At 37.8% G+C, this 24,383-nt stretch overlaps 3 protein-coding genes across 5 annotated transcripts; all 3 read left to right on the forward strand.

Moving 5' to 3' along the window:
• The first annotated feature begins 16 nt into the window (after window positions 1-16).
• Window positions 17-2,860, forward strand: kgd4 (alpha-ketoglutarate dehydrogenase subunit 4). Its single transcript, XM_006626903.3, has 4 exons — window positions 17-235; window positions 1,087-1,150; window positions 2,255-2,475; window positions 2,711-2,860. The coding sequence occupies exons 1-4, from the start codon at window positions 32-34 to the stop codon at window positions 2,726-2,728; spliced, it is 507 nt and encodes a 168-aa protein (XP_006626966.2). The 5' UTR covers window positions 17-31; the 3' UTR covers window positions 2,729-2,860.
• A 3,310-nt stretch (window positions 2,861-6,170) lies between these two features.
• Window positions 6,171-12,013, forward strand: pdxp (pyridoxal (pyridoxine, vitamin B6) phosphatase). The gene is made up of 3 exons (XM_006626904.3): window positions 6,171-6,518; window positions 6,600-7,216; window positions 8,066-12,013. The coding sequence occupies exons 1-3, from the start codon at window positions 6,424-6,426 to the stop codon at window positions 8,389-8,391; spliced, it is 1,038 nt and encodes a 345-aa protein (XP_006626967.3). The 5' UTR covers window positions 6,171-6,423; the 3' UTR covers window positions 8,392-12,013.
• A 2,937-nt stretch (window positions 12,014-14,950) lies between these two features.
• setd9 (SET domain containing 9) lies at window positions 14,951-23,570 on the forward strand. Of its 3 annotated transcripts, none has more exons than XM_015366242.2 (6): window positions 14,951-15,112; window positions 18,415-18,761; window positions 19,208-19,331; window positions 21,920-22,035; window positions 22,487-22,629; window positions 23,400-23,570. In XM_015366242.2, exons 1-5 carry the CDS (start codon window positions 15,015-15,017, stop codon window positions 22,606-22,608), a joined length of 807 nt encoding a protein of 268 aa, XP_015221728.1. In that variant the 5' UTR covers window positions 14,951-15,014; the 3' UTR covers window positions 22,609-22,629; window positions 23,400-23,570. The 3 variants fall into 3 exon arrangements, with proteins under 3 accessions (XP_015221728.1, XP_006626869.1, XP_069043299.1); XM_006626806.3 differs by having other exon boundaries at window positions 22,487-22,592; XM_069187198.1 differs by lacking the exon at window positions 18,415-18,761 and having other exon boundaries at window positions 15,029-15,112; window positions 22,487-22,592.
• Window positions 23,571-24,383: the final 813 nt, after the last annotated feature.

Here is a 24,383-nt window from a genome sequence, read left to right on the forward strand (position 1 = left end):
GCGGTTTGGAAAATGATATGACAAATATACAATGAATAACGAGATTATGCATGCTATTTGCCTGTCTCGTGAGGTGACTTTCCCCCAGAGTTCCCCAGTTTCACTTCAGAAGTCATCACCCCTCTTTCGATATGCCTGGAAAACTACATCGACCAGAAGTCCCGAGTACTTCCTGTTCAAGTTTCAGAAGGTCACCATGGGAAGCAAGATGGCAGCTGCCAGTAGGGTCGTGCAGGTAAATATTCCACTTTCATAAAGAACATGGGGTAGTATGTTTATTTTCTTCTCTACATGTACAGGAAATGTTCAATGAAGCGTGTCCGTTTTGGATGCGGCAGTTTTATTACTTCTTATTTGGAATATATCAGTGTAGTTACGACTTAAGTTTTCAGTGTCCTTGCAAGTGAAGATTGGGAAAACAGAACTGGAGCTCGCAGCAATCTTCAGCTGGGGACAAAAATTAACAGTCCACGAACCAATGGTTTACGTTTTTCCAATATTTGTCTCTTTATCCCATCGTACATAACAGCTTTAACATTTTAAAATAATAACTTGTTTAACCAGATAAGTGGCATTTAAAATAATTCTCTCTTACCATAGCGAGCTGATGAGTAACATTTCTTACAAAAGGACACTGAATTAATGTGACTAAATAATCTTCTTCACAGGTACAGCCCCTATTCTGTCCTGCTAATGGAATAACAAATAAGATGTTGTCTAGTTGAATGTCTAATTGAAATGGTGTTTTGGACACACTTAGGGTGGGAGAAATAATGCACTATTTTAACATGCAGTGCATTCACAATTGTAAAATATGGGTTGCGATGGCAGGGATTTTTTCCATTACATATGAAGTATTCTAGCCATTCAAACCATAAGTAGTTAATTTAAGAGTTTGGATGTAAAGTCATAATTCTGTTAATGTTGCATTTCCAAAATACCTACTTTTGAAATTCAAAATGTTCCAGTGCATTAATCTGCAAGTAAATTGTCTAGTTCTTTTCACTTGAAAGATTGGGAACATTTGAACTTTTTAGAAATGACATGCACATGGATTTGCAATAAGACTTTGCCTTTGTCTTTCAGGCAGTACGGCCTCATGCCCCTTTAATCAAATTCCCCGATCGACGGAATATACCAAGACCTGAGGGTTAGTGAGTAAATATCTAAAATGTTTAAAGTGTTCAGGAATGCTTCTGTGTAATGGCAATGTAGGGGATGTAATTAAGTGATCTTGATTTATTACTTGATTATTGATTAAAAATGCTATATACATTTTTAAAACTATGTTAAAGCTTCCATATAAATAGTATATAAAGAGTATATACAATTAAAAAACATTCAGCATACAGTGCCCTCCAAAGGTATTGGGACAGCAAGCTGTATTTTTGCCTTGCAGCTAAACAATTTGTATTGTTGGCCTTAGGATTTACATGAGTAAGAACTATGTAATATACAGTTCATTTCTGGGTAATTCCATGCATACATTGATCATATTAGAAATGGTTGTGAACACCAAAGGTGGAAAACATTAGCGTACATGGCTGCCTCTGGAACAGGCTCTCTTGTGTTAATTGATCTAACTAATGATGCCTGCAGCAGAGGAAGTTGTGATGTTTACAGGAACATTTTGTCTGCTTGTATAGAAGAAAAACATCTTATCTGGCACTTCAACAGGCAGTATGGTGATAGCCTGATATGCACAGTGAAACTAGGGAGTTCATCAGGAGATAGAAATTGAAAGTCTTAGTGTGGCCAAGTACGTTTACAGATTTAAATCTAGTTGGGCATGCATTTTATATGCTGAAGAAAAAATTGTAGTAGGAATCTTGAACATTGCAGGAGCAGACAGGAACTCAAAGCAAAGAATTTCAAAGGATTACACAACGTTTGTGGAACGCAGCGTGCTCGGAATATGCATCCAAATACAGTACTAACATTTACTCTCTGAAAGTGAACATCCTAAAACTAATTAATCACTGCATTAAACTTGATGTGTTTACGTTTTGTATGATCAAAAGTACTTTTGGGTAACTCCAGGCATTTAACTGTATTGTACTTTTCATTGGCATTAATCTCATGATCATATCTTGAGTGTATGTATATGTTGTGGGGGGTGGGGGCTGTGTCAGTGTGCTGCAAAGAAACAGGTGATTCCACAATAAAAAAAAATAGAAGAAACAATGTTTCAGCTGTTGAACCTTCTTTAGTGATGTATTTGTATCTTCTACAATTGTTTTATTCTTGATTTTAGTGCAGGAAGCACTTAAAACGATGGTGGCTACCCCATCACCATCCCCTGGGACCCATAATTCACCACAGTCATTAAGTTCTCCATCTAGACCACCAGGAACACAGAGCACAGGCCCACCAAGCCACAAACCAGGCCCTCCGGACACTGCAGCCACTATCCGAGAATTCCCCCAGCGATACCGCAGGAGGACAATAGCTACAGAAGAGATGGATTACATCCAGGTGAGGGGCTGCAGATTATCTTGGTACTGTAACGTGCAAATAGATAAGACCTCGGATAAGGTTTCAAATATTTAGAAATGTACATTGAACAACACCAGACATCATTTGGAAAGGTGTTTCTAGATTCAACGATGGCTGAAACACCCTTCTACATCTTATTAATGTCTGATGCCATTATGATTATTGTGATGGAAACTTGCTAAAATGAGTGTCACACGTGTCTTTTCTCTTACAGCGTGGCGGACCAGAATGAACCTGGATTCTTCAGCGTATACCAGCCAAAGGCACTTATTTGTGTACTTTATTTCTTTTTTTGATTAACTGCTAGATATATAAAACATGTTTGTTGTTTTTCTGCAGATTAAAATAAAGCCTATTTAATTCAGGATTTTTTTTCCTTTCTTGGCAAATTAAAAATGATTTATATAAAACAGTATTTACAAAACATAACTTTTTTTGTGAATTGTTGTTCATCTAGCACAGTTAAAACACTAGATTATTTTTATTGCAAATAATTCTGATAGTGCTACTATATATAGAAAATATAATAAATGTTTCCATTTGAAAAAGCGGTTCTTTTTTAAATTTGATTTTTTTTAACTTGTCATTATAAGCAGAAACTGGATATTAAAGTGGGGGTACTTTGATTTCTTTCAGCAAATTTATTTATGGGACTTGGATCAATTCAATGAGTTGATTAAAAATGTTTTCATTTAATTCACCACATCACCTCAATGAAACATTGCCTCTGAATTACTTAAACAAATCTGCTTCAGTCAGACTGCTCAGAACCACTATATCGCAGAAATAATCAAGAGATGCTTATTTAGCATGTGGACAAGAATCCATTCGTTCATTTTCTAACCGCTTTGTCTAGTATGTGGTTGCGGGGAAGCCATAGTCTATCCTGGCTAGCAACGGATGCAAAGCGTGGATACAACGCCAGTCCATCCGCGGGGACACACAGAGACAAACGTGCACATTCACACCATGTTCCATTTGACCATAAGCCTATTAACCTGCCAGTATGTCTTTGGACTATAAGGAAACTGGAGCATCTAGAAGAAACACAGGGAGAACATAAAACAGATAGCACCTCAGGAATTGAACCCAAGAGCCCAATGCTGCAAGGTAGCAAAACTAATCGCTGCCCCACCACGCTGCCCATTTGGGCCATGATATATTGTAAAATTCATAGTTGTGGTGACAGCTGTGGTATGTATTCCAGTCTCTGTTTCTAGGAGATTTAAATCAAACATTTTACAAATATATACAGATATACAAAAGTCATATTTTGTTGTTTTAAAGTTTGCAGCACTTTGAACTGGCAGTTAGTTATATGCAAAACATACTCCACACTTCAAAGCAAAAATAAAAAAATAAGTAAATTGATCATTTAAAAGAAATGGAAAAGCCATGATCTGATATGTATTCAAACCTTTTACTTTTGCATGTCTAAATTAACCTAGGAGCACAACATTTACTTAACAAGCCACACAAATAGTTAAGTGGCCTCATTGTGCAATAATAGTGGTTTTCATGATGAGAACATTTGTCTTTGTAAGCTCCCTTATGAATATAAAAATAGTGAATATTTTAGGGAAATATAGTAAATGGGAAACAACCATGAAGACCAAAGAGCTTTCAAAACAACTCATGGATATTGTTTTAAAAGTACAGTTTAGGACTAGGGAATTCTATTTTTTTCAAGACCCTTAATAGTTGAGTAGGGTGAATTTGACCAATAAGAAGTGAAAAACATAAGACTGCCTAGATCAGGCTGTCCTTCTAAACTGAGCAGATCTAAAGGAGGAAACTTTAGATTAGGTACGCCACCATGAGGCCAGTGGTGACTTTGAAAGAGTTCCAGAACTAAGTGGCTGAGTAGGAGAAAATACTCATGGCTCAACAACATCCCAGTAATTCCACAGAGGGTGCATATCATCTAAGATAAATATCTTAAGTCCTACATGGGGTTTGCAACAAAACAATCAGTAAACACCAACCCTGCTGTCACACATGGTGGTAGCAGCCCTGTATTCTAGTCCTGTTTCTCATTAGCAGGGGCTGGGAAGCTTGTAAATACTGATAGGAACATAGATGAAGCAAAGTTCTGGCAAATCTTACAGAAAAATCTGCTTCAGATCTAAAACAACATAGCACAAAGGCCAAAGCTACACTCAAGTCTCTTCGGAATAAGAAAGTGAGTGTTCTGGGTGGCCCAGTTCAAGTCCTGCCTTAAATCCAATTGAGAATCTGTTGCAAGACTTGAAAACTGCTGCCCATAAGCAGTTCCCAAGCACCTTGAGAGATCTTGAGCAAACATGCCAAGAAGAATAGTCTAAAATTGCACCAAGCCAGTGTGTAAAGTTGGTACTGACTCACCCGAAAAGACTTATGGTTGTAATTGCTGCCAAAGATGGTTCCACCTAGTATTAAGTTCACAGGTGTAAATACTTATGCATTTAACATATTTTTTTTCTTCTCTTTAGTTTTTGCTGACACTTACTGTAACTTACCTTACCCTTAGAGTTTTTCAGTATGAGCATTCAGAATTTGAATAAAATATGAAGTTTACAAAATGTGTAGGCATCATTTTGTTATTTCACTAAATGGGATAAAATAGAAAAAGTCTGAATCCTTTTGCAAGTTTTGCAGACGTCATAAAAATGCAATACCAGCTCATTTAAGGAGAAGTGTGTGGAGGCAGAGAGCAGGTTGCTCAAGAGAAGGAAGATCTTGAAGATAAATTCAACTTGTATCTCTTTAAGATGAGATCTGGTACTATGATGTATACATGTAATTTGGGTGGAATTTAATGGATTTTAATTTAAAGGGTTGAAAATCAATTCAAATGAGATTTTTGTTGATGGAAAATAAAAACAGGATACCAAGATAGTTGGTACAGCCAGGACAGGAGAAATCTGAAACCTAAGGAATGGAAAGAAAAGTTATGAATGAATTGTAAAATTGAGTGAAATGCTGACATGATGAGGCCGGCACAGTGGTAAGAATTGCTGTATTGCAGCTTTGGAGCCCTGGGTTTAAGTCCTGGGGTGCTATATGCACAGAGTTTGTATGTTTTCCCTGGGTTTGTATGGTTCCTCTGGGTTCTCAGGTTTCCTCCTGCAGTCCAAAGACCTACTGGTAGGCTCATTGCCTTCAGTTAATTTGTTGGAATTAAATAAGATATTCTATTTGGATTGAGTGGCTGTTACTGAGTCAGTAGTGATTACTGCAATCTTTGAAGTGGCATTTATTTTAACAGTGCTACAGTAACCACAGTCTACTCAATGTTTTTGATATAGGATTGTCACGATATCATGGTTGAATAACAGTTTCTTTCACAAAATAAATGTATTCTTGCACATTTAATAACCTAAAATGTTGTAACGTGTTGTGCAAATAAAGTTGCATTTCTGAAAAAATCGCATATTTTATGTTTTACAAAAATCCAAGCTCCCAGCCAGGCGATTGAAACACTTTAGTTAGCTTCTGATTGGGAGACAGGCTGAGGACTTTGGAGACAATGCTGGACGGTTTCAGTGTTTATGGTCTAGCTATTCAAGAGGAACATTGTGTTGCACAAAAAAAAAGAAAAAAAGTCATGTGACAATGAATTGTCAATATTGCTGACGACATATATTCTGTTGAAACTGTGATCTCGTCAATAACAGCTAGGCTGTAATTCCCTTGCATCTTCTAGTCTGTATGCCATATAATGTGCTCTGCGCACTTTGTTTTAGTTACTGTTGTAATTGTTTCATTGACTCTGAACAAATAGTATTAGAAAAGGAAAGCGACTACCACCACCTAGATGTTGTACCGTTCAAGTCCGGATAAAAGAGTGATGCTGGCGATTCATTGGCAGGAAGAGGTGAAGGGGGCGGAGTTGGATGCCAAAACCATTGCAAGGAATAGAGCCGGGGGGTTGTGCACCACGGACTGATGGTGCCGAACAGGGCAGCTGTGTATTTTGAGGACCTGCAAAGATGCTTTTATGTGCGAATATTTTTCCTTGGACTGTCTGTATCTGAATTAAGGTAGGAGTGAAAGGCAACAGAAATAACACCTTCGATTGGTACCTTATCACCGAGTGACGCAATTTTCCCCGTATTGAACAGGCACGTACTGAGCACTATGGCAGGCGCAGTGAGCAGCAGGGGTTGTAAGAAAATCAGAGGCTCGCAGATAAGAGATCTCCTGGACGCGAAAAGCAGCGTCCTTTTCGACTGCGACGGTGTCATCTGGGAAGGGGAAAAGGCTGTTGCAGGAGCGCCGGAGGTCGTGAGTTTGCTGAAGAAAGAAGGCAAAAAGGTCTTCTTCGTAACCAACAATTGCACCAGGCCTAGGGAGAACTACCTGCAGAAGTTTACCAGGCTGGGCTTTACCGATGTTGAGCAAGAAGACATTTTTAGTTCGGCGTACTGCTCCGCTGTGTACCTGCGGGATGTTGCCAAAGTGCAAGGCAAGGTGTTTGTTATTGGAGGCGACGGAGTGTACAAGGAGCTGCGGGAAGCCGGCGTACCCTTCGTGGAAGGAGAGGTTGATGCTCCGGACGTGACCATTTACGACTGTCCATTGGATTCGGACGTCAAGGCGGTTCTGGTCGGATACGACGACAAATTGAATTTTCTGAAGTTAGCTAAAGCGTGCTGCTATTTGCGGAACGCGGCATGTTTGTTTTTGGCCACAGACCCAGACCCTTGGCATCCTCTCCGAGGCGGGAGAGTTACACCAGGTAAGGAGCAGATTGCTCGTTGCTCCAAAAGCGGGTCGTTTTCGCGTTTAGACTGTGCATTGTATTTAAATGTCAGGATGCCTACTAAACATGTAAAATGCAATTTCAAACTCGGTGCAGTGCACAGGGATATGTCACCTGCTGTAGATAGAACGTGCACACACGTTAACATAATACTTAAGTGATTTGCCGAAATATTTTGACTGTTTTTAGCTGCAGTTGCTGGAATAATTTAATCTTCAGACTAACAGACAAAAAGAATCAGAGCTGAAACTAGACTTTGCTCTTTAGACTGGATCTCTGCTGTAAACAGGGCCGAGTGGTGCATCATACGCTGTTACCGTAAATTTAATACAGGCGACGCACCTACCTTTTATTGTATGTTACATGTTTTTTTAATAGTTGAATACGTTAGTATTGTAGCTGTTGAATATATAGATGGAATGAACCTCCATATAACGTGCACCTTTCTAAAGGCCCAAAGTCTGTGATGTAAGTACAGTAACTACCGGTTTTTAAAAAATTGTACAGTGATATGGAACTCGTATTTTATATTTCAAAGTATGAAGCAGCTGGTAATGCTGTAATACATTAATTTCCAAAGTGGAGAGAAGATTATTTGTTGTGAACACTGCCTTTTTCACATTTGTATGAAACTACACATTACTGATGAGGTTAGTTTTTTATTACGGATCTGGAATAACTAAAGACTAGTGATAATGAAATTGAACTGTGGGAGCACACACCAAGTAGGTTACACTTTTAAGGCTGACGTGTAGAGGTCTGAATGTGCACAAAATGCTTCTACCGTAATATTAAGTAATGTATAAATCATGTTCTGACTTGTAGGGTCTGGAAGTCTCACGGCTGCCTTGGAAACCGCGACCAACCGAAAGGCCACAGTGATCGGGAAGCCAAGCAAGTTCATGTTCGAGTGCATTGCCAGTCAGTTCGATGTTGACCCCTCGCAGTCTCTGATGGTGGGCGATCGGCTGGAAACAGACATCCTGTTTGGTGCCAATTGTGGGCTCGCAACAATGCTCACCTTGACAGGGGTGTCAAAACTCGAGGAGGCTCATGTCTACATGGACAGCGAGACCCCAGAAAAAAAGAATTGTGTACCAGATTATGTGGTGGACAGTATTGCTGATTTTCTGCAAGCTTTGAATGCCTGATTTCTGTGTGATACCTCAGCAGAAGACAGACCAACCACAAATAAAAATCTCCTGTGAGCCGAGGAAACCCCGCCTTACACAAGTGTGACTCTCCGTTATGCCTAAGTGGAATTGTATCTCAACTGACAGCCCCTAGGAGTTGTGTAGCACATAGCTGCAGATAGCATGGTTTCTTTCAGTACCTCCTCCTATGAAATAATTAAATTCCATTTAAGCAGCAGCGCAGTTTCTGTCTCACACTTCTGAGGTTCAGCAGTGTGTAAATTGCAATCCCCGGTAACATATTTAAATGTACTTCTGTATATATTTATTCCAAGAACATTTTAACAAGTGTAAATGAACTTGGTTAACACACTTGCAAAATGGCACAGAGTGTGACCATGATTATGCTTTCAGAGAGATTGCTGCTTTATTGTATTTTTTTACAATTACAAATTAATATGTTTTGCCTCTCTTTAAGTTTTTAAAATGTAGTTTGTGGATTTTAGATTTATGGTTTGCATTTTACATGAAGTACTGAAAATGGTTGTAATTCAAGTATTGGACATTTTCAAAGAATAGGCTGATGGCACACCGAGTTCAGAGGTCGTTTATTTTCCTTTAGGGCATTGTTTCCCTGCCTTAGGAGAACATACTGTAAACAGTAGTGTTTTCAAAAGGGAACTGCATAAATTGTTTGTGCCTTTGGCTCCGAAAAGGAAAATTAACTGCAGCAGTTTTAAGATAGGCTAAATGGTAGTTCTTCAACCTTTTTTTCAGAGGATTTAGTTACTCTGATATTTACCACAAAACACTAACATTGTTATTTAAAAAAAATAGAATCACCACAGTGTCAACTCAAGAGTACATTATCTGCAGGGCGTCATGAGATCCTTTATGCAAAAAGGGAGTTGAAAGATGGTTTCTTCGGTGTTTGTTGTTTTGCGTCAGGGTTGTTGCTTAGGTGTGAGAATTTTCACTGACTTTAGAACATCAAATCTCTTCACAAATTGTATACTTTGAGATTCAGCTTTCGTGTCAAAATTGACATTCAGTGTTTTTTAAGTTCAGCCTTCAGAACTGGTGTGCTTAATTGTCTGCCTATTAGCCCACTTTTACTTTTTTTAGGACTGTAATAAAGTGGATTCTTTCATGATGCTCTGGACTGACCTAGATCTCTCAGAGCTATACTGGGAGTCCAGTGGTGGACCTAAGTTTTTAGTATCTATTTTTTTTCACTGTTTAAATATGCTTGTATTTGTACTTAATGGATATGTACAGCACCTGACAGTACAGTGTTTTTTTTTAAATAATTTTTAATTGCCCAATGATGATATACGAGGTTGTGCAGTGGTTAGCATTGCTGCCTCACAGTGCTGGGGCCTGGCTTGATTTCCGGACCTGGGGTGCCATCTGCCTGGAGTTTGTATACTCCAGTTTTCTCCCACAGTTCAAAAACATACTTTTAGGCTAATTGGCTTCTAGGAAAATTGGCCCTGGTGAGTCTGTGTGTCTGCCTTGTGATGGATTGGTGTCCCATCCAGGGTGTACCTCTCCTTGCACCCATTGTTTGCTGGGATAAGCTCTGGCTTTTCTTGGAAGGAAAGGTAAGAAAATAAATGGAGGGATGGGTGGGACAAAGACCCACAACTTTGTAGGAGTCTAGCAGGTGTGCAGCAAGGAGATGAAGTCATGGCCAACTCTAGCTCAAATACCCAGTGAAGTTCAGCCATGTAGATTAAAGGTGCAATTAATTTATAGAAAAGGGCATAAAATGCATTTCTTTTAGACTAAGACATCTAGACAAAGTCAACAGCATGTGCTTCTGCTCTTATTCCATCTACGTGCCCCTACAGCAACGGACATGCGCTCATTGCTCTGAAGTATATCAGAAAAACGTAAATCTTGAAAAAAGAAACATGGTTCTTGCCATAGTTGGACGTATGTCTTTATACAGGCTGGCATTAATACACTATAAGTTGGCAGTAAAGAATAAACAAGTAGACCATTTGCTTAATAAAAGATGGTATTAAAGCTAGTGAATGATTCTTTAGTTTCTGCAGTGCCCAATCTCTTGAATTTCTGACACCCTTCAGCTTTGTGAAAATGTCATTGAAAGGATAGGGGAAAATATGGATGGCAGACTGTAGAGCAGGCTTGAGTTAAACTCTTGACAAGTAAAAAGAGTCTGACCCTGGTTTTAACCCTTATAAATGTATGTTTTAAAGTGGTCTATTGTGTATAATTAATATGTATTAATCTGAACATTTTTTACGTTATCAAAGGGGAATGGTACTATTGTCTAATGTTTCCTGATAAGCTCAAATAGTTCTTTAAACTTGAACTATTTTAATGTAGCTATCAGACTTTTATTTCTTTTTCTTAAGCACTGGACTTCAATCAGTAAAATAGATTGATATCAGTCTATATACAGTGTAACCTCAAATTGTAAAAACTGCTGTTGCACCACACATTCTTAATTACCTATTGACAGATGTATTTAGGCTCTTTAATGGGTAACTTGCTTGCACTATCGCATGCAAAATTATAGGTGGTGATAATTACAATATTCTGGCCTGAATGCAGGGACAGGAAAAGGCTCACTGATTAAGATAGAAAATATCAATACACAAAAAAGGAACATTTAGATTTAAACTGCCCATGAAAGAACGAGTCTACCGTAAGAAATATTTCTATATAGTACTTTTATAAGATGAATAATGGGCTAAACACTGAGCACTGACCATTAGTATGCCATATATTAGTAAAACCTTGGAAGTACAGGTGTTAAAATTATTCTGTTTTGTTTGTATTTAAGTTTGTAAAGTAAAATGTCACTGGTATTTTTCAATAAGGACAACAGAATATATGTGCTTGAAATATTTATTCAAGATGGGAGTACTGTATTTTATTAGTTAAGGCAAGTTGTGAAAATATGTCATTTTGTGAAATGCCTAACATTTTCAGCACCTCAACTCACTACACCGTTTGCCTGTTTTACTGAAACTAAAGGTTTCAAATTGTAAGCAACGTATTCTTTGACTAAATATGAGATAATTTAAGGTGTGATCCTTATAAAAGCCCCATAAAAAGGACTCACTTTTCATAGGAATGTTTGCATTTTTCAGAATGTTCACTGCATTCATGCAGTTAATACTAAGCAATCATAAAAGGAGATAAAGTTAATAATGTATAATTATTTTCTCATAATATAGGATTGAGATTGTGTACTAGGAACCTTATCAGCAGACCTGCACCAAATATTTATTTGAATGATTTGAATATTTGAATGTTATGATAAATGCATACATTATTCTGTATCTAACGTCCTAATTTTTAATGTATTTGACAGTTAATTATATTTAAAAAACTGAAAAAAAATCTGTAATTGCTTCAGAAATGGTCAATGCTGAATGATAAAGATGCATTTATCTTTAGATGTCTATATGAAATGTGATGCAGAGCAGTAAGTGCTCTTAAAAATCTGTGAACATCATGGAGAGCAGAGCACTGTAGTGCTGGAGTAAATTAATAGTACATCAGAGAGTAAAACTAATATTTAGAAGTGATAGAAAATTGATTTGAAGTTCATATAAATTTTTTTAACTTGGCTTAGTTTTATTAAATGATTAAATGACATGTATTCCTGTGTAGTTTTGTAAATACATATTTTAATTACAATTAAGTAAATGCAAATATTTTTTGCATTTGGAATTTCACATATCACTCTATTTTGAATCATGACAGATGACAAATGTGAACATTGAAGACCATGTGAACATAAAGCTGGTTTTGGAAATGAATTAAATAGGTTAAAATTGTTTTAGGTCTTTGAAACGATGTCTATCATTGCATAATGTAGTAAATACATTAAATAAAAGCATTTTGCTTGACTTAATAATTGCAAATGACAAAATTAGGCATCTCACAACACTGATTTCACTGCTTGTCTGTAACATACATCAATTCAATATGAAGAGAAATGCACTGTTACTGTTTTTTTTGTTTTTAGATCAGAGTGTATACTTCTGAAGAGAACCAATGGGTTGTAATCTACAAGCAGTCAGAAATGCCTTAATCTAAGAGAAAAAAATTTCAATTTGTGACAAAACCTTATCTTCCTGAGCTGTCTTCTAATATGGTTCATTGATAACTGACTATTGTATATTTCTATTGTATAAGCATTTAGATCCTGCAGAGATTGAATTACATTGAACAACCAATGTAATTATTTTGGAAATGCTGTACAGCTTGCAGTAATATTAAGTTATTTATTTTGTATTGTTTCCCCCCTATACTATGTTGCATTGTATCTTACTGTATGTATTGATAATTGTTGTATTGCTTTTCAATTTAAAACGATTTGATTTGTATCTGGAGAACATGTTTCTTACCTTTTATTTCTTACATCAGTGTTACAGTGACATAACCTGTGGATTTTGTTCAAGCCAACAGGATATTTATCCTTAAAATACCCTGTTAAAGTTAATTTAACCAATGCTCGCTGTGATGTATGTTAAACTAGAAATTGCTCATTTTAGTAAGAGGTATATCATTTTCTTAGGTCTTTACTGACCTTAAAAGTTTCCAGATGTTTGCTTCCTGCTTCCCTGCGACCTAAACTGCGCGAAGATTTTACCAAATGGACGGATGGAGTTTAATTTTCTTGCCCTGCACAGTGTTTCTAAAATTCTGCTTGTGTTGGCACTTTCGTTCCCTCCTGTTTCCTTACACAATCCCGAGAAACACAATCTCGACCACACAGCGGCGCTTTGAATGTGGAGATCCTATCCGCCGTTGGTGCCACTAGGTGTCGGTAACGAGATATTTCCAGGAGGCTCTGAGTGAAAGGGGGGAAAATGTCGCCAATCAACTTTAAAATTGTTATAAAAGCTTCATTGATAGCGCTGCAGAAAAAATGGAACTCACACAAATATAGATTTGTACTGTGGATTGGCGTACAATCTCACAATCATTTTGCGTTTCAAATTCCAATCTGGCAATACTGAGATTCGTATGAATTCAAAAGTTGCACAAATAACATCCGTGTGCTTTGGTTAGAAATGTGTGCCCTATAAAATTGTCTGTTACAGAGACTGATTTTTTTTACTGGGTGCGATTTCATTAATGAGCTTGGTTTCAGAATGGCTACTTTAAAAATGCAGCTAATTGAACATAAAAAGTAAAACACTAATTGTTTAGAGAAAAATAGTCCACAATAGTTTTTGTATTTGCTATCGCATCAGGAAAAGCTTTCCAAACTAATGTGTATAAGGTCACCAGATAGCGTATTATTTGTTAAATCTAAAATTTCCATATAAATGTACTTTATATACTTGAGCGTGGTAATTCCAAATATCTTTTTAACGTGATTTTTGTCAGAATATCCAAAATAATTTACAGGCATTATACTTATTTTATGTAAGACCCAATGGAAAAATGCTAGTCCAGTTTATGGAATGGAAAAGAGTACATACATTTAGCATTTTGCACATGTGTCATGTCACATCATCCAGGTGTGGCTGCACATTGGTGGTGGTGGAGGAGGGGAGTCCCCATTACCTGTAAAGCACTTTGAGTGGAGTGTCCAGAAAAGTGCTATATAAGTTTAAGCAATTATTATTATTATTATTATTATTATTATTATTATTATGGGTCAGTTTAAAGTTTATAATGTTTTTTGAACAACACCAAGAACTGTAGATGTCTTTCAAAATAGGTATTGTTTTCACAGGCTTAATTAGATTAAAAGTTCAAATGTTAACATGTTTAGTTTACTTGCTTGAAGAAAATAGTATTGTACCATTTGATTAATATTTTTGGCTTTAAAGTACGGTTCAACTAGAAAATACGAATATAAGAATGCACAGGGGCACTACATTAGCTTAGCACTGAGACATTAATCAAAGGCAAATGTGTAGCAATTATAAGATCATAAGAACAGTTACAAACAAGAGAAGACTGGTCGGCCCATTTGCTTACTTGGTAGTAGCTTTCTGATTCAAGAATCTCATCCAGCTGCTTTCTTGAATTGAAGGATGCCAGGGTATTAGCTTTAACATTAGGGCAGAGTGGAGGCACTGTGGCTAAGGATCTGCGCCTATGGCTGGAAGGTTGCCGGTTCAAATCTGCTCCAGGGGTGCCATATAAAACATCTGACCCTGCGCTCTGACCCCAAGCTTCTCCCTGTCTCTGTGCCTCTGTGTCTCATGGATAGTAAGCTGGGGTATGTGGGGAAAAAAAGACAAATTCCTAATGCAAGAAACTGTATATGGCCAATAAAGTGATCTTATCTATTATGGCTTGTTAGCTTGTACTATACTTCCACAACCTTTTGGGTAAAGAACTGCCTCCCGATCTCAGTTCTAAATATACTTCCATATAACGTTTTACACTCCTTAGATAGTATGTTATTAGAACGTGATTTAGTATAGAGTGTAAACCTATAACTGCTTTTAACACAACAACAAAAACAATGAAATTGCTCTTGCCACACCAGAAACGATCAGACAGTGGCGCTTTGAATATGGAGCTCTTACTGTAGCTGCTGTCTGTGCCACTAGGTGTCGGTAGCGAAATATTTCGAGGAGGGTTTTAAGGCTGTGAGTGAAAGGTGTAAAAATGTCGTCGAACGATTTTAAATTATGATAAAGGCTACATTTAAAGCACTGCAGAAAAAATGGAACTCGTACAAATATAGATTTGTACCGTGGATTGCTGTAAACTTGGGTAAAAATGAAAGGTAATTATGTGCAAAGTCAAGGTCAACCCTTTAAATTATTTTGGTTCACCTTTCTGGCGGAAGTAGGGAGCTTACTGCATCTGCATCCTTAGAGTGTGTGTATGCGGGACTTAGTGCTAAAGTTTAGTACAGAGGTTTGTTTTTCCAAGTAGACCGTTATCTGAACATAGATCACACACGGGTACTGTATCTTGTGTGTAAAATACAAACGAAATTAGCTTTCCTTTCTTGTTAAGCATAACCCAGCTGTCTGTTATTTACATCCTGCAGGTTAACGTTTAATATAAAGATCCATTAAATGAACATTGACTATGTACCGCTATTAAAATAATGATAGGTAGGGATGGTGAATTAAGGTGAAGGTCATATTGTTTCACGAACTAATCTACAAATGATTATATTTCCTAAATGTGAATTAACGCAACTCAATGTAGTATTGCACAATTCCCGTGCAGCTGTGAACATAGCAGTCTAAACAAAATGCCGAATCGGTGTATTGGACTGCATTCAGTAACGTTGTTGATATAAATTATATTGATTGTCAAAACAAAATAGTTTTGTCTGCCCCGTTTTTTATATCGGGGAGAAACCTGAACAATCTAATGGCCCTGAAATGTAAACACACCTTTTATTTTTGTCGTGTTCTGCATATTGCTGTTGAGTGTCAGTGAAACATTGTTCTGCACCTGGTCTCGAATTGAGAATTGATACAAAAAGGAAACCCACCCCCTTCGTGTGTGCAAGCCAGCTTCACGCTGCTGTGCAGGGTTTCGTCCAGGGCTGTCCTTTCTAGTTCCTGGAGGGCTGGCTGTACAGTATCTTGTTTTCTTATTCTCCTAAAGCAGCATCTGAAGAGATGGAAGAAGGTGTTTAAATTGCTCCAGCTAAGGCAGCGACAGGCAGATTTAGCTCACTTAAGATTTAGTTTGAATGAAAACCCACAAATACAGTCCTGCTTACAATCCCTTTCGTTATGTGACCCGAGGTGACTCGGTTAGGTGTAAGATTACGTCGCCAAACCCTTTTTAGTAATTTGAGGCTGTGTTTCTATTTGTTTGCTCAATATTTTGAGTTGTAAAATTGTAAAATCTTTTAAATGAACGTGTAATGATCGTATGTCAGAAACATTGGGTTCGTTCGGTGTCAAATCTTCTCCTTTAGATTTTAATTTTGCCTGCAATCCGTGTATTGTCATATACGGATTAGATATAAAACTAGGAAACGTTTTTAAGATTAACATCTTGAAAATGTTAGTGAGTAGCTAACATAGATAAGTAGTAGATGAGTAGCTGAGGTACAGTTTATCCCCATTTGTGCTTAGGGGGGTTGTCATACATCAACTAATATTGTACGATATGACCCAAAACTGCTAAGTGTGGCAGCAGGGCCATTAGGCACTTTGGTCCTGCTTTCGAGTCTTGCCTGAGGCACCTTATAAATGGAATTGCATATTCTGCCTCTTGCTCAGGTTTATCCAGGTGCTCTGGTTTCCTCCCTTAGCCTAAATACATGCTGTCAAGGTCATTTGGCGTTTCTAAGTAGTCCTCTGTCTGCATGCACGAGTGTGTCTGCTCTGGAGTGGACTGTCCAGGGGTATCCTGCGCGGCTCCTGTTTTCTGATGGGTTAGGTTCGAGCTCACTGTGACCATGTATTGGTCTCACTCTAATTGATGTAAATGTACAACACAGAACGTTAATGAGTGTTGTTCATGTATGCAAATTTATCATTTTGTTTAAATTACATTTAAGACTGTGATGTAGACGGATTACCAAGTCAGTTATTTTATGTGTTTTTTTACAAGATTTTTATATAGATGGGAGCGTTTTCCATTTTTACATTCTGGAGCCACTCTGTGAGGCCGTTAAATCAGATGAATCAATAGACAGACAATAGCAGGGCTGTATAGAGAAGGGTAGTTAAATAGGGAACAGACCTGAGTTCTTTGAAATTGATATATATATACTGATGGAAAAAAGAAACGCAACACCCCCTCCTCCACACTCTGGCCCTCTGGTCTGCGTGGAACAGGCTGAAGAGTGACTCATTCGTGAAGAGGACCTGGTGACACTACTGATGAGTCCATCGCAGCCTCTGTCTGGCCCAAGCTAGTCGGGTGTGACATTTGGAGTTGTGAACAGAGAGTCTCTGACAGGTTGCCTTGCTTTTAAGGCCAGTAGCATGGAGCCTCACTGTCCTGTCACTGATGCGGTCATTGTGTCTGCTGGCAGTTTCAGCAGCATTATGGGTAGCAGATCTGAAATGATCTCTCAGATGGACCAGTCTGATGTGTTGGTCCTGCTCTGGTGTGGTCACTCGAGGGTGACCAGATCTTGGACAGATCATCTGTCCTGCCGGTCTGCTGAAACCTTCTCTGCAGTCTGGACACAGTGGAGCGGCTTATTCCATAGTGTCTGGCAACGCTGGCACATGACATGCCTGCCTGCAGCATGCCAACGGCCCTCTCCCTTGCTTCTGGTGACATCTGAGGCATTATGGAATGTGCAGAAACCTGACTAAGTGTGGCCTTTTTCTTCCAGTGACCTAAGCTTTGAATTAAGGCCTTTTTAAAGGTGACCTGTTCAGGTATGTTCCACTTGGACCTCGTTGGGTAAAAGTGCACCTAACAAGCTTTTCGTGTGATTGGCAAGTTGCAATGCCTCACTGCACAAGCTGTATTGGTGGTCAGAGGGCTTAAAAAATTGACAACTTTTTGTGAAAGTACATAAGCTATAACTATAATATTTTCATTCCATAAAATGTTGCATTTATTTTTTCAATCAGTATATATTTTTTTACTTTACAAGCAACTAGCACTTTTGAAACACTTTGGAAATGGGAAATGTTTAACTTGAGGGCCTCTAGTTATACAGAAATATGAACATTGTGGTGCTTATTGCATATTAATTCTGTAAAAGACTTACAGTACCTGGAGCTGGACTTGTATAGAAACATTCACATATGCACCTGAAATACTAAATATAAATTTTTAGATGCCCAAAATCACTCCAAAATATTTCATAGCTGATTTCCATGTTCTACTTCACCAAATATTAGCAAAATTAAATTCTTGAAGTGAGAAGCTCTGTTTGAAATGACTTATTTATATGTACAGTAACTACGGAAGAATAACATATTTCTTTCCTCCTGGCTTGGCTATTTCTTTGGGTTTCATCTCTAAATTGGCATTAAGAGAAGCAGCTCCTTAAAAACAGATCAACCTGATTTTGATATATGTATTTTTTTATTAAATGAAAAACAACAAGAGGTCATGAGATGCTCCCTGTTCTGTTTTTTAATTCAGAACTCTGCGCCAGGTCATGGACCGGACTCAGGACAAACTTGTCTCTGATGAAGAGATTTCAGCCTCCTTGAGAACTTTTTTCCGGGCCCTGTTTAAAAGCAGTCTCCAGAGGCAGCAGGAGGTTTTAAGTGTACTTCCAGACTCATTGCGATCCACTTACCAAGCTTTTCCATATACCATTGAGACACAGAAGAGCCTTGATGGACATCATGACCCAAGTAAAGTTATGCTTGAAACAATGGGGTTTAGTATCCATCGAGCACCTAGTTCTCTCCAATCTGCTGGAACTGGGGTCTTTATTTCCGCAGGGACAGTTCCACAAGGTGCCACAGTAGCCATGTATCCAGGTAACTGTTTTGTTCATCTTGAGAGTGTTTTTGTTCATCATGAGTGAACCATGATCCCAGTATAGAAGTGAAGGTAGTTTCACACCTTTTCGGATCTTTGTTAGGGTACGTATCCACAGGAGCAGTTTTTAAAGTCTTATCATGATGTCAGTTTTAATGGTAACACAGCTTCCCAGCCAGTACTGGGAATTTGTTAAAATGGAGGGGTAAAAAAGTCCCAGTTGCAACTGGTGACAGTTCTTCATGTAGATGTGCCACATAGTAACATTCTTACTATTCCAAAAGAATGTTTTGCACATGTGAATGCTCCATGTTAAGAATAGGGAAGAGAAAAAGAAACAAAGGAAGGCTCATCTGAGTGATGTTAGGGTGAACATACCGATGGCCTGTTTTTTCCTGTGCTGTTTTAAAGAAATGTAATCTGTTGTCATAAATGCTTTTCACAGGTACTGTCTATTATGCACATGAGCCCATCTTTTTCCAATCCATCCGCAATCCATTTATTTTTCGCTGTATCGATGGTGTACTTGTTGATGGCAATGACAGAGGCATTTCAAAAGTTGTGTTTCGGTAAGTAATTATTGTTCCTTGTATTGATATAGAGCTTTTCATCTTAGAGGATCCTTCTGTGTTTTACAAGAGGGAGAGACCTTATTCGTCAATAACTGAAGGGCAGCTCCCAGCTGGGTGATGTGCGTCTGCCATAGTGTACCAGCAGCCCCACTACATAGCAGATCAGGTGAAGTGAGAAATTACTTCACCATTTGAATTAAGAGTAAAATTTAGAGAAGCTAGATTGTGCAAATGGTATTTAATTAGGACACAAGGGATAACTCCCCTACAGTGTAGAAAAGTGCCAGGTGATCTTTAATGAGTCACAACCTAACCCACACACCTGCTGGTTTTTGTTCCAATTACCGAACCGAGCCCCCGGTTACACAGTCAAACCCATCGTTGACTTAATAATAAAATTAATTTGAACTGTTTGTTTCCAGCTCTGGAGCATGTTATATTTTTTTTGTTGTTGGACAGTATTTCGTAAGTGAAATAATATCCCAAACTTGACTAGAAACTAAACTGTGACTAGAAAAAAAATGCAAATATTCAATTGAAGCAACTTTCTTGGGTAAAGTAAGGCTTCAGTTATTCTAATGTTATTCTAAGGTGGGAGGGAATGAAAACCAACATGTGTGTGGGTCACCAGACCCAGAACTGGGAACTACTGGTTAATGTGTCATGAGAACAACACCCCCCCCCTACTGCACTGTCCCTGGTCACCATACTGATTTATGGGCATTGGATTATAATTTGTGGGCCAGAAGAAGAAAACACCACCAGCTGGGTCATCAACACCATGCCACTTGCAGCAAGAGCCTGTTTTTTTTTTAGAGGTCTCTTATTCCCATACTAATTTTAAGTGTGGTTGTTACTGAAGGTGTTGAGATCGACATATAACAGCCAATAAGTTTTTATGCCAGGAATGGCGCATTTGCATGTATACAATCAGGACACAGCAGCAGCAGGTTGGCTCATAGATCTTATGCCATGTTGTCCTCTCTTCCAAGCCCTCCTAGCTGGAAGAGCACATAAACAAAGTAATACTCAGCTATATAAGTACACAGTACTAAGCACACATGGAACAAAACTACTGTTTCAATTAAACATAAACCATACAGAGACACATCTTTACTAATATACTAACCAGGCCCAGCATAGCTCAGGTTCCGAGATCTGATAACATCAGGCTGAACTGACTTTGCCATTCATTTTTCACTCCAGAAAAACTGTGTGGAAACAATAAGAAAAGAAAAGCTGAACTCTGTAGACATCAAGACTAGTTGTCTGTCTGTTTTAGAAGAAAAGTTTGGAGATCAATACTGTATCTTGTTCAACAGAGTAAATGAGTGGAGGCAGTGACTTTAGTATTAGGCCCATCCCATAACTGTGCAATTGTTTTCATCTGAGTCCCTCTACAGACTTCCTGGTTTCCTTTATAAGTCTCTTTCTGTGACTTTTATTCATTTAAATATAGACTTATTCTGAGAGGAGAACATCTGTGACAAATTGGTTTTAGAAACTTATGCTGTTGTTTCGGGTCACTGTCGAGAGATCTTTGGCAGCTGTTCTGTTGTTTAAAAACAGATACTGTCAATGATGTTTGTTTAACCTTTTTTATTAGATTTTTTGTGGCCGTTCTGCTATAGTTAATGTTTGGTGTCCAAATAAAAATAGCCTAGTAAATTGTGTGTAAAATGTTGTTCAATGCATTACTGATTTGAATGATCATAAATGGATTACTATCATACCAGGTTGTAGTGAATTTAGAAAAAAAGATTTTTTTAAGGCTTTAAAAAAATAAATGTTATTTTTAATAAATCCTTGACACCTGGTTAGTCTGGAGCAGCCTCACAACTGCTTGATTCTAGACGCTGTGTGGAAACCCTGAGGCTTGAAGACTTTATTGCGATTTAGGCATAACCCAAAGTCATTTAAACTAAGGCAGCACTCAGAATGGATATAGTATATTCCATGATCCTTGGCTCTCACTGTGTTCTTCTGTTATTGTTACCACACATGAATCATTCTGAAAGGCCTCCAGACAAGCAGTTGCCATTGGATAGATTTGCTGAGAGGATGGCAGAAGGATCCTGAAGTCATAAGACCTTCGGTGACAGTAAAAGTAAAAAGGAGTATTTCAGGAGAGTTCATGATTCATGACAGTATCCACAAAACAGAAGGCATCTCAGAACTTGTCTTGTGAAATGCAAATGCTGATTAGACTTCACATGCAGACTTTTTTGGTAGCACAACAACAGTAAAACAATTTTAAGAACGTATAATAAGATAAGATGGCTTTATAGGCCATATACAACTTTTCGCATACACCGACTTGCTCTCCATGAGACACACAGGTAGGTTCTCCTACCTTAAGAGACATTTGACCTTTGTGTACATAACCAAACCAAAAGCTGGTATAGTGTTTCTAAGTTTCATGGCCATTAATGTGAAGGTGACTGACCCTCTCACACATTAACTGGTATTTAACTGTAAAGGTATGAAACCTCCCTGTTATATGTCTTGCAGCTTGACACGATTAACATCTATTTTGTGAAAACATGTTTTACGGCACTCTGTTTAAAGACTTCTTATTTATTTAGGTCATGCAGTGGAAGGGATAGGCTGGGCCCTTTTCAGATGAGTGACACCAGTTGGCTCACAACCATTCCACAGAACCCGCTGGCTGTGGGACAGTATGTGAACAACTGCTCTAATGGCATGTGCACACTTTACTTCTCTCCTTTCTGTGTGGTTCATTGTAATATGTTTGTGCCTTTTTTAAGGATTTAAATGGTGTATGAATTGTAATGATGTCTAGAGAACTCGCAATAACAAAAAATGGATTGTAGGAAACCTTTAAAAAGGTATTCTATGGGCCGAGGACATTTGTTATAAAAAGTTCAATATATACAAATAAGTGTTCCTAAAAAGAACAGTGATGCTGCTCAACTTGTATTTGATTATACCTGGGAAGAAAACTGAAAGTACAGATGATTTGTGTTTGTTTGAGAAAGTGAATTGAGGTTTTGTCTCTGGTTTAAAAAGGCCTGTTGCTAAATTCAGTTTTTTATGTATTTTCCATTTTTATATACTTTAAATCGCTTTTCATTTACACATATTTTTTGTAGTAAAGAGCTAATTTTATTTTTTTACCTTTTTTTATTTAGAAAAGGCTGCAAATGTATGTTATCAAGAATTCGATGTGCCAGCAGAATTTCCCCTAGAACTTTGCCAGTTCCTTCCCAATGTGAATTACAGGCATGAGGTACAAAGGTATGACCAGTTTTAAAGGGGTCCGTAACAAAAATCAGTGAGTACTTGATATTTTGTTCTTTAAAAGAATTGACCCAAATATTCAGTTTCTGAATTAAGTATAGTTGATTAATCCAAGGAAAACTGCTTAAAATTATCCCTTTTATGCTCACCTTTTATGAATCTCCAAAATTACAATAAAATATGGTTTGCATTTGCCTGTCATGTTTTGCTCTATTCATTCTGTGAATACCAAATGGATTTTCAAAGATATTTACTAGATTTAACGTACCTCTAAACTCCTCCTAGTGTAAAGTACCTATCTAGCCCAAACTTAATTACAATCACCTTTATTCCTTAATACACCTGAGATGTGTGTGTGTGTACTTACCAACTTTCAGCTCATCATGCTCAGCTTTTGTCATGAAATAAAGTAAAGATCCAATTTAAGGCTTCACTTAGACATGAGACAACATATTGACTGCAGTCCTGCATTTTTGCTGAGACCATATCTTAATGAGACATCATCTAATCTGTTCAACACAGCAGAACAGGACACAGCCTCTTCCATTGTCTCACATTTTGAAGTACACAGCAATGGTTGATGTGGAACAGTGAGCCAGTTTATCACCATTTAAGTTTTATTCTGCCTTCTGCCAAAGGTTTCAAACCTGTTTTTTATTTTAGTCTTGGTTTGGCATCTTAGTCTTGCTATTGTCTCAATACCAAATACTTGCGGTGACCACTGGATTGCAATTGCAGTAGTTGCTTAGATGTATCTTTTTGTAAGATTGAATGTCTTGTTCTTTTATTTCTAATGTTTTTCAGGCCTTTGAGGTGTGTTGTTCTTGTGGCACTGAGAGAAATTCACCAAGGGGAAGAGCTCTTCTCAAACTACTACACCATTGTACATTAAGAGTGTCTGTTTCCACATGAAAAAAATCTTTGACAGGGTTTTCATACTAACAGAAGTTATTGAAATAAATGATCATAAATGAATTGACCTTTTTAAACCGTTTTCACTGCTTAGTTTCTCTCCTGCTTTTCTGTTTGTATTTTCAGCCCTGCTTTTTTATTGTGTCTCAGTAAGAACATAAGATGGGTAACATACATGATGAAGTCAGCCCATCTTACTCATGTGGTACCCTGTGGCAGAATGACCTAAGAATAACCTCAACCTGTTCCTTGAATTAGCCCAGTGTCTGCCTGTGGTACATGGCTAGATTCCAGTCTTTCATGTAAGGAAGTATATTCTTATGAAAGCCTTCTCAGAACATGATTTGCGTTATGCAATTCTTTTTTTTCCCCACTGTCACTTGGATGAGGCAAAAACATATATAGACTGTATGGAAAACAGTATAGCACCTATATTGATGGGACATAGGACTGAGACTATAGAAAGCCTTTTAAATGAAACAGTTGCACAAAGTATTCCATTCTATCAGCATTCTGTTCAGTTTTGAGTTTCACATTGCAGTTAAGCATAAATCTTAGAAATATATACTTTTAAACCAGTTCTAGGGAATGCAGGGTTCTAGTCCTGTACATTATGGAATATGTCTTAGGACAGCCTCTGTATTACAAAATTAGTATACAAATCTGTATAGCACTGTACAATTTGCCCTTTTTTAGTGCAGACAGTACTTTACTAAAGTACTGTGTCTGCACTAAGTATACAAGTATGTTGTGAATGTCACAAGCACAGTCATTTCACAGTGGGGGAGCTCGAGGGTAGCACAGTGGTTTGCAGTCAAACGCAGGATTCTTGTTATTCCCTTTGAGGACTTTAATACCGTTAATAATTTAATGCAA

Source organism: Lepisosteus oculatus, chromosome 3 (assembly GCF_040954835.1).
Source record: "Lepisosteus oculatus isolate fLepOcu1 chromosome 3, fLepOcu1.hap2, whole genome shotgun sequence".
Lineage (NCBI taxonomy): Eukaryota > Metazoa > Chordata > Actinopteri > Semionotiformes > Lepisosteidae > Lepisosteus > Lepisosteus oculatus.

Coding starts and splice junctions, on each gene's coding strand:
- kgd4 (XM_006626903.3), top strand. CDS start 32: ATGAATAACGAGATTATGCATGCTATTTGCCTGTCTCGTGAGGTGACT. Junction 236..1,086: donor CTGCCAGTAGGGTCGTGCAG/GTAAATATTCCA, acceptor TTTGTCTTTCAG/GCAGTACGGCCTCATGCCCC. Junction 1,151..2,254: donor GAATATACCAAGACCTGAGG/GTTAGTGAGTAA, acceptor TCTTGATTTTAG/TGCAGGAAGCACTTAAAACG.
- pdxp (XM_006626904.3), top strand. CDS start 6,424: ATGGTGCCGAACAGGGCAGCTGTGTATTTTGAGGACCTGCAAAGATGC. Junction 6,519..6,599: donor CTGTCTGTATCTGAATTAAG/GTAGGAGTGAAA, acceptor CGTATTGAACAG/GCACGTACTGAGCACTATGG. Junction 7,217..8,065: donor AGGCGGGAGAGTTACACCAG/GTAAGGAGCAGA, acceptor TCTGACTTGTAG/GGTCTGGAAGTCTCACGGCT.
- setd9 (XM_006626806.3), top strand. CDS start 15,015: ATGATAAAGGCTACATTTAAAGCACTGCAGAAAAAATGGAACTCGTAC. Junction 18,762..19,207: donor CACAGTAGCCATGTATCCAG/GTAACTGTTTTG, acceptor TGCTTTTCACAG/GTACTGTCTATTATGCACAT. Junction 19,332..21,919: donor ATTTCAAAAGTTGTGTTTCG/GTAAGTAATTAT, acceptor TTATTTATTTAG/GTCATGCAGTGGAAGGGATA.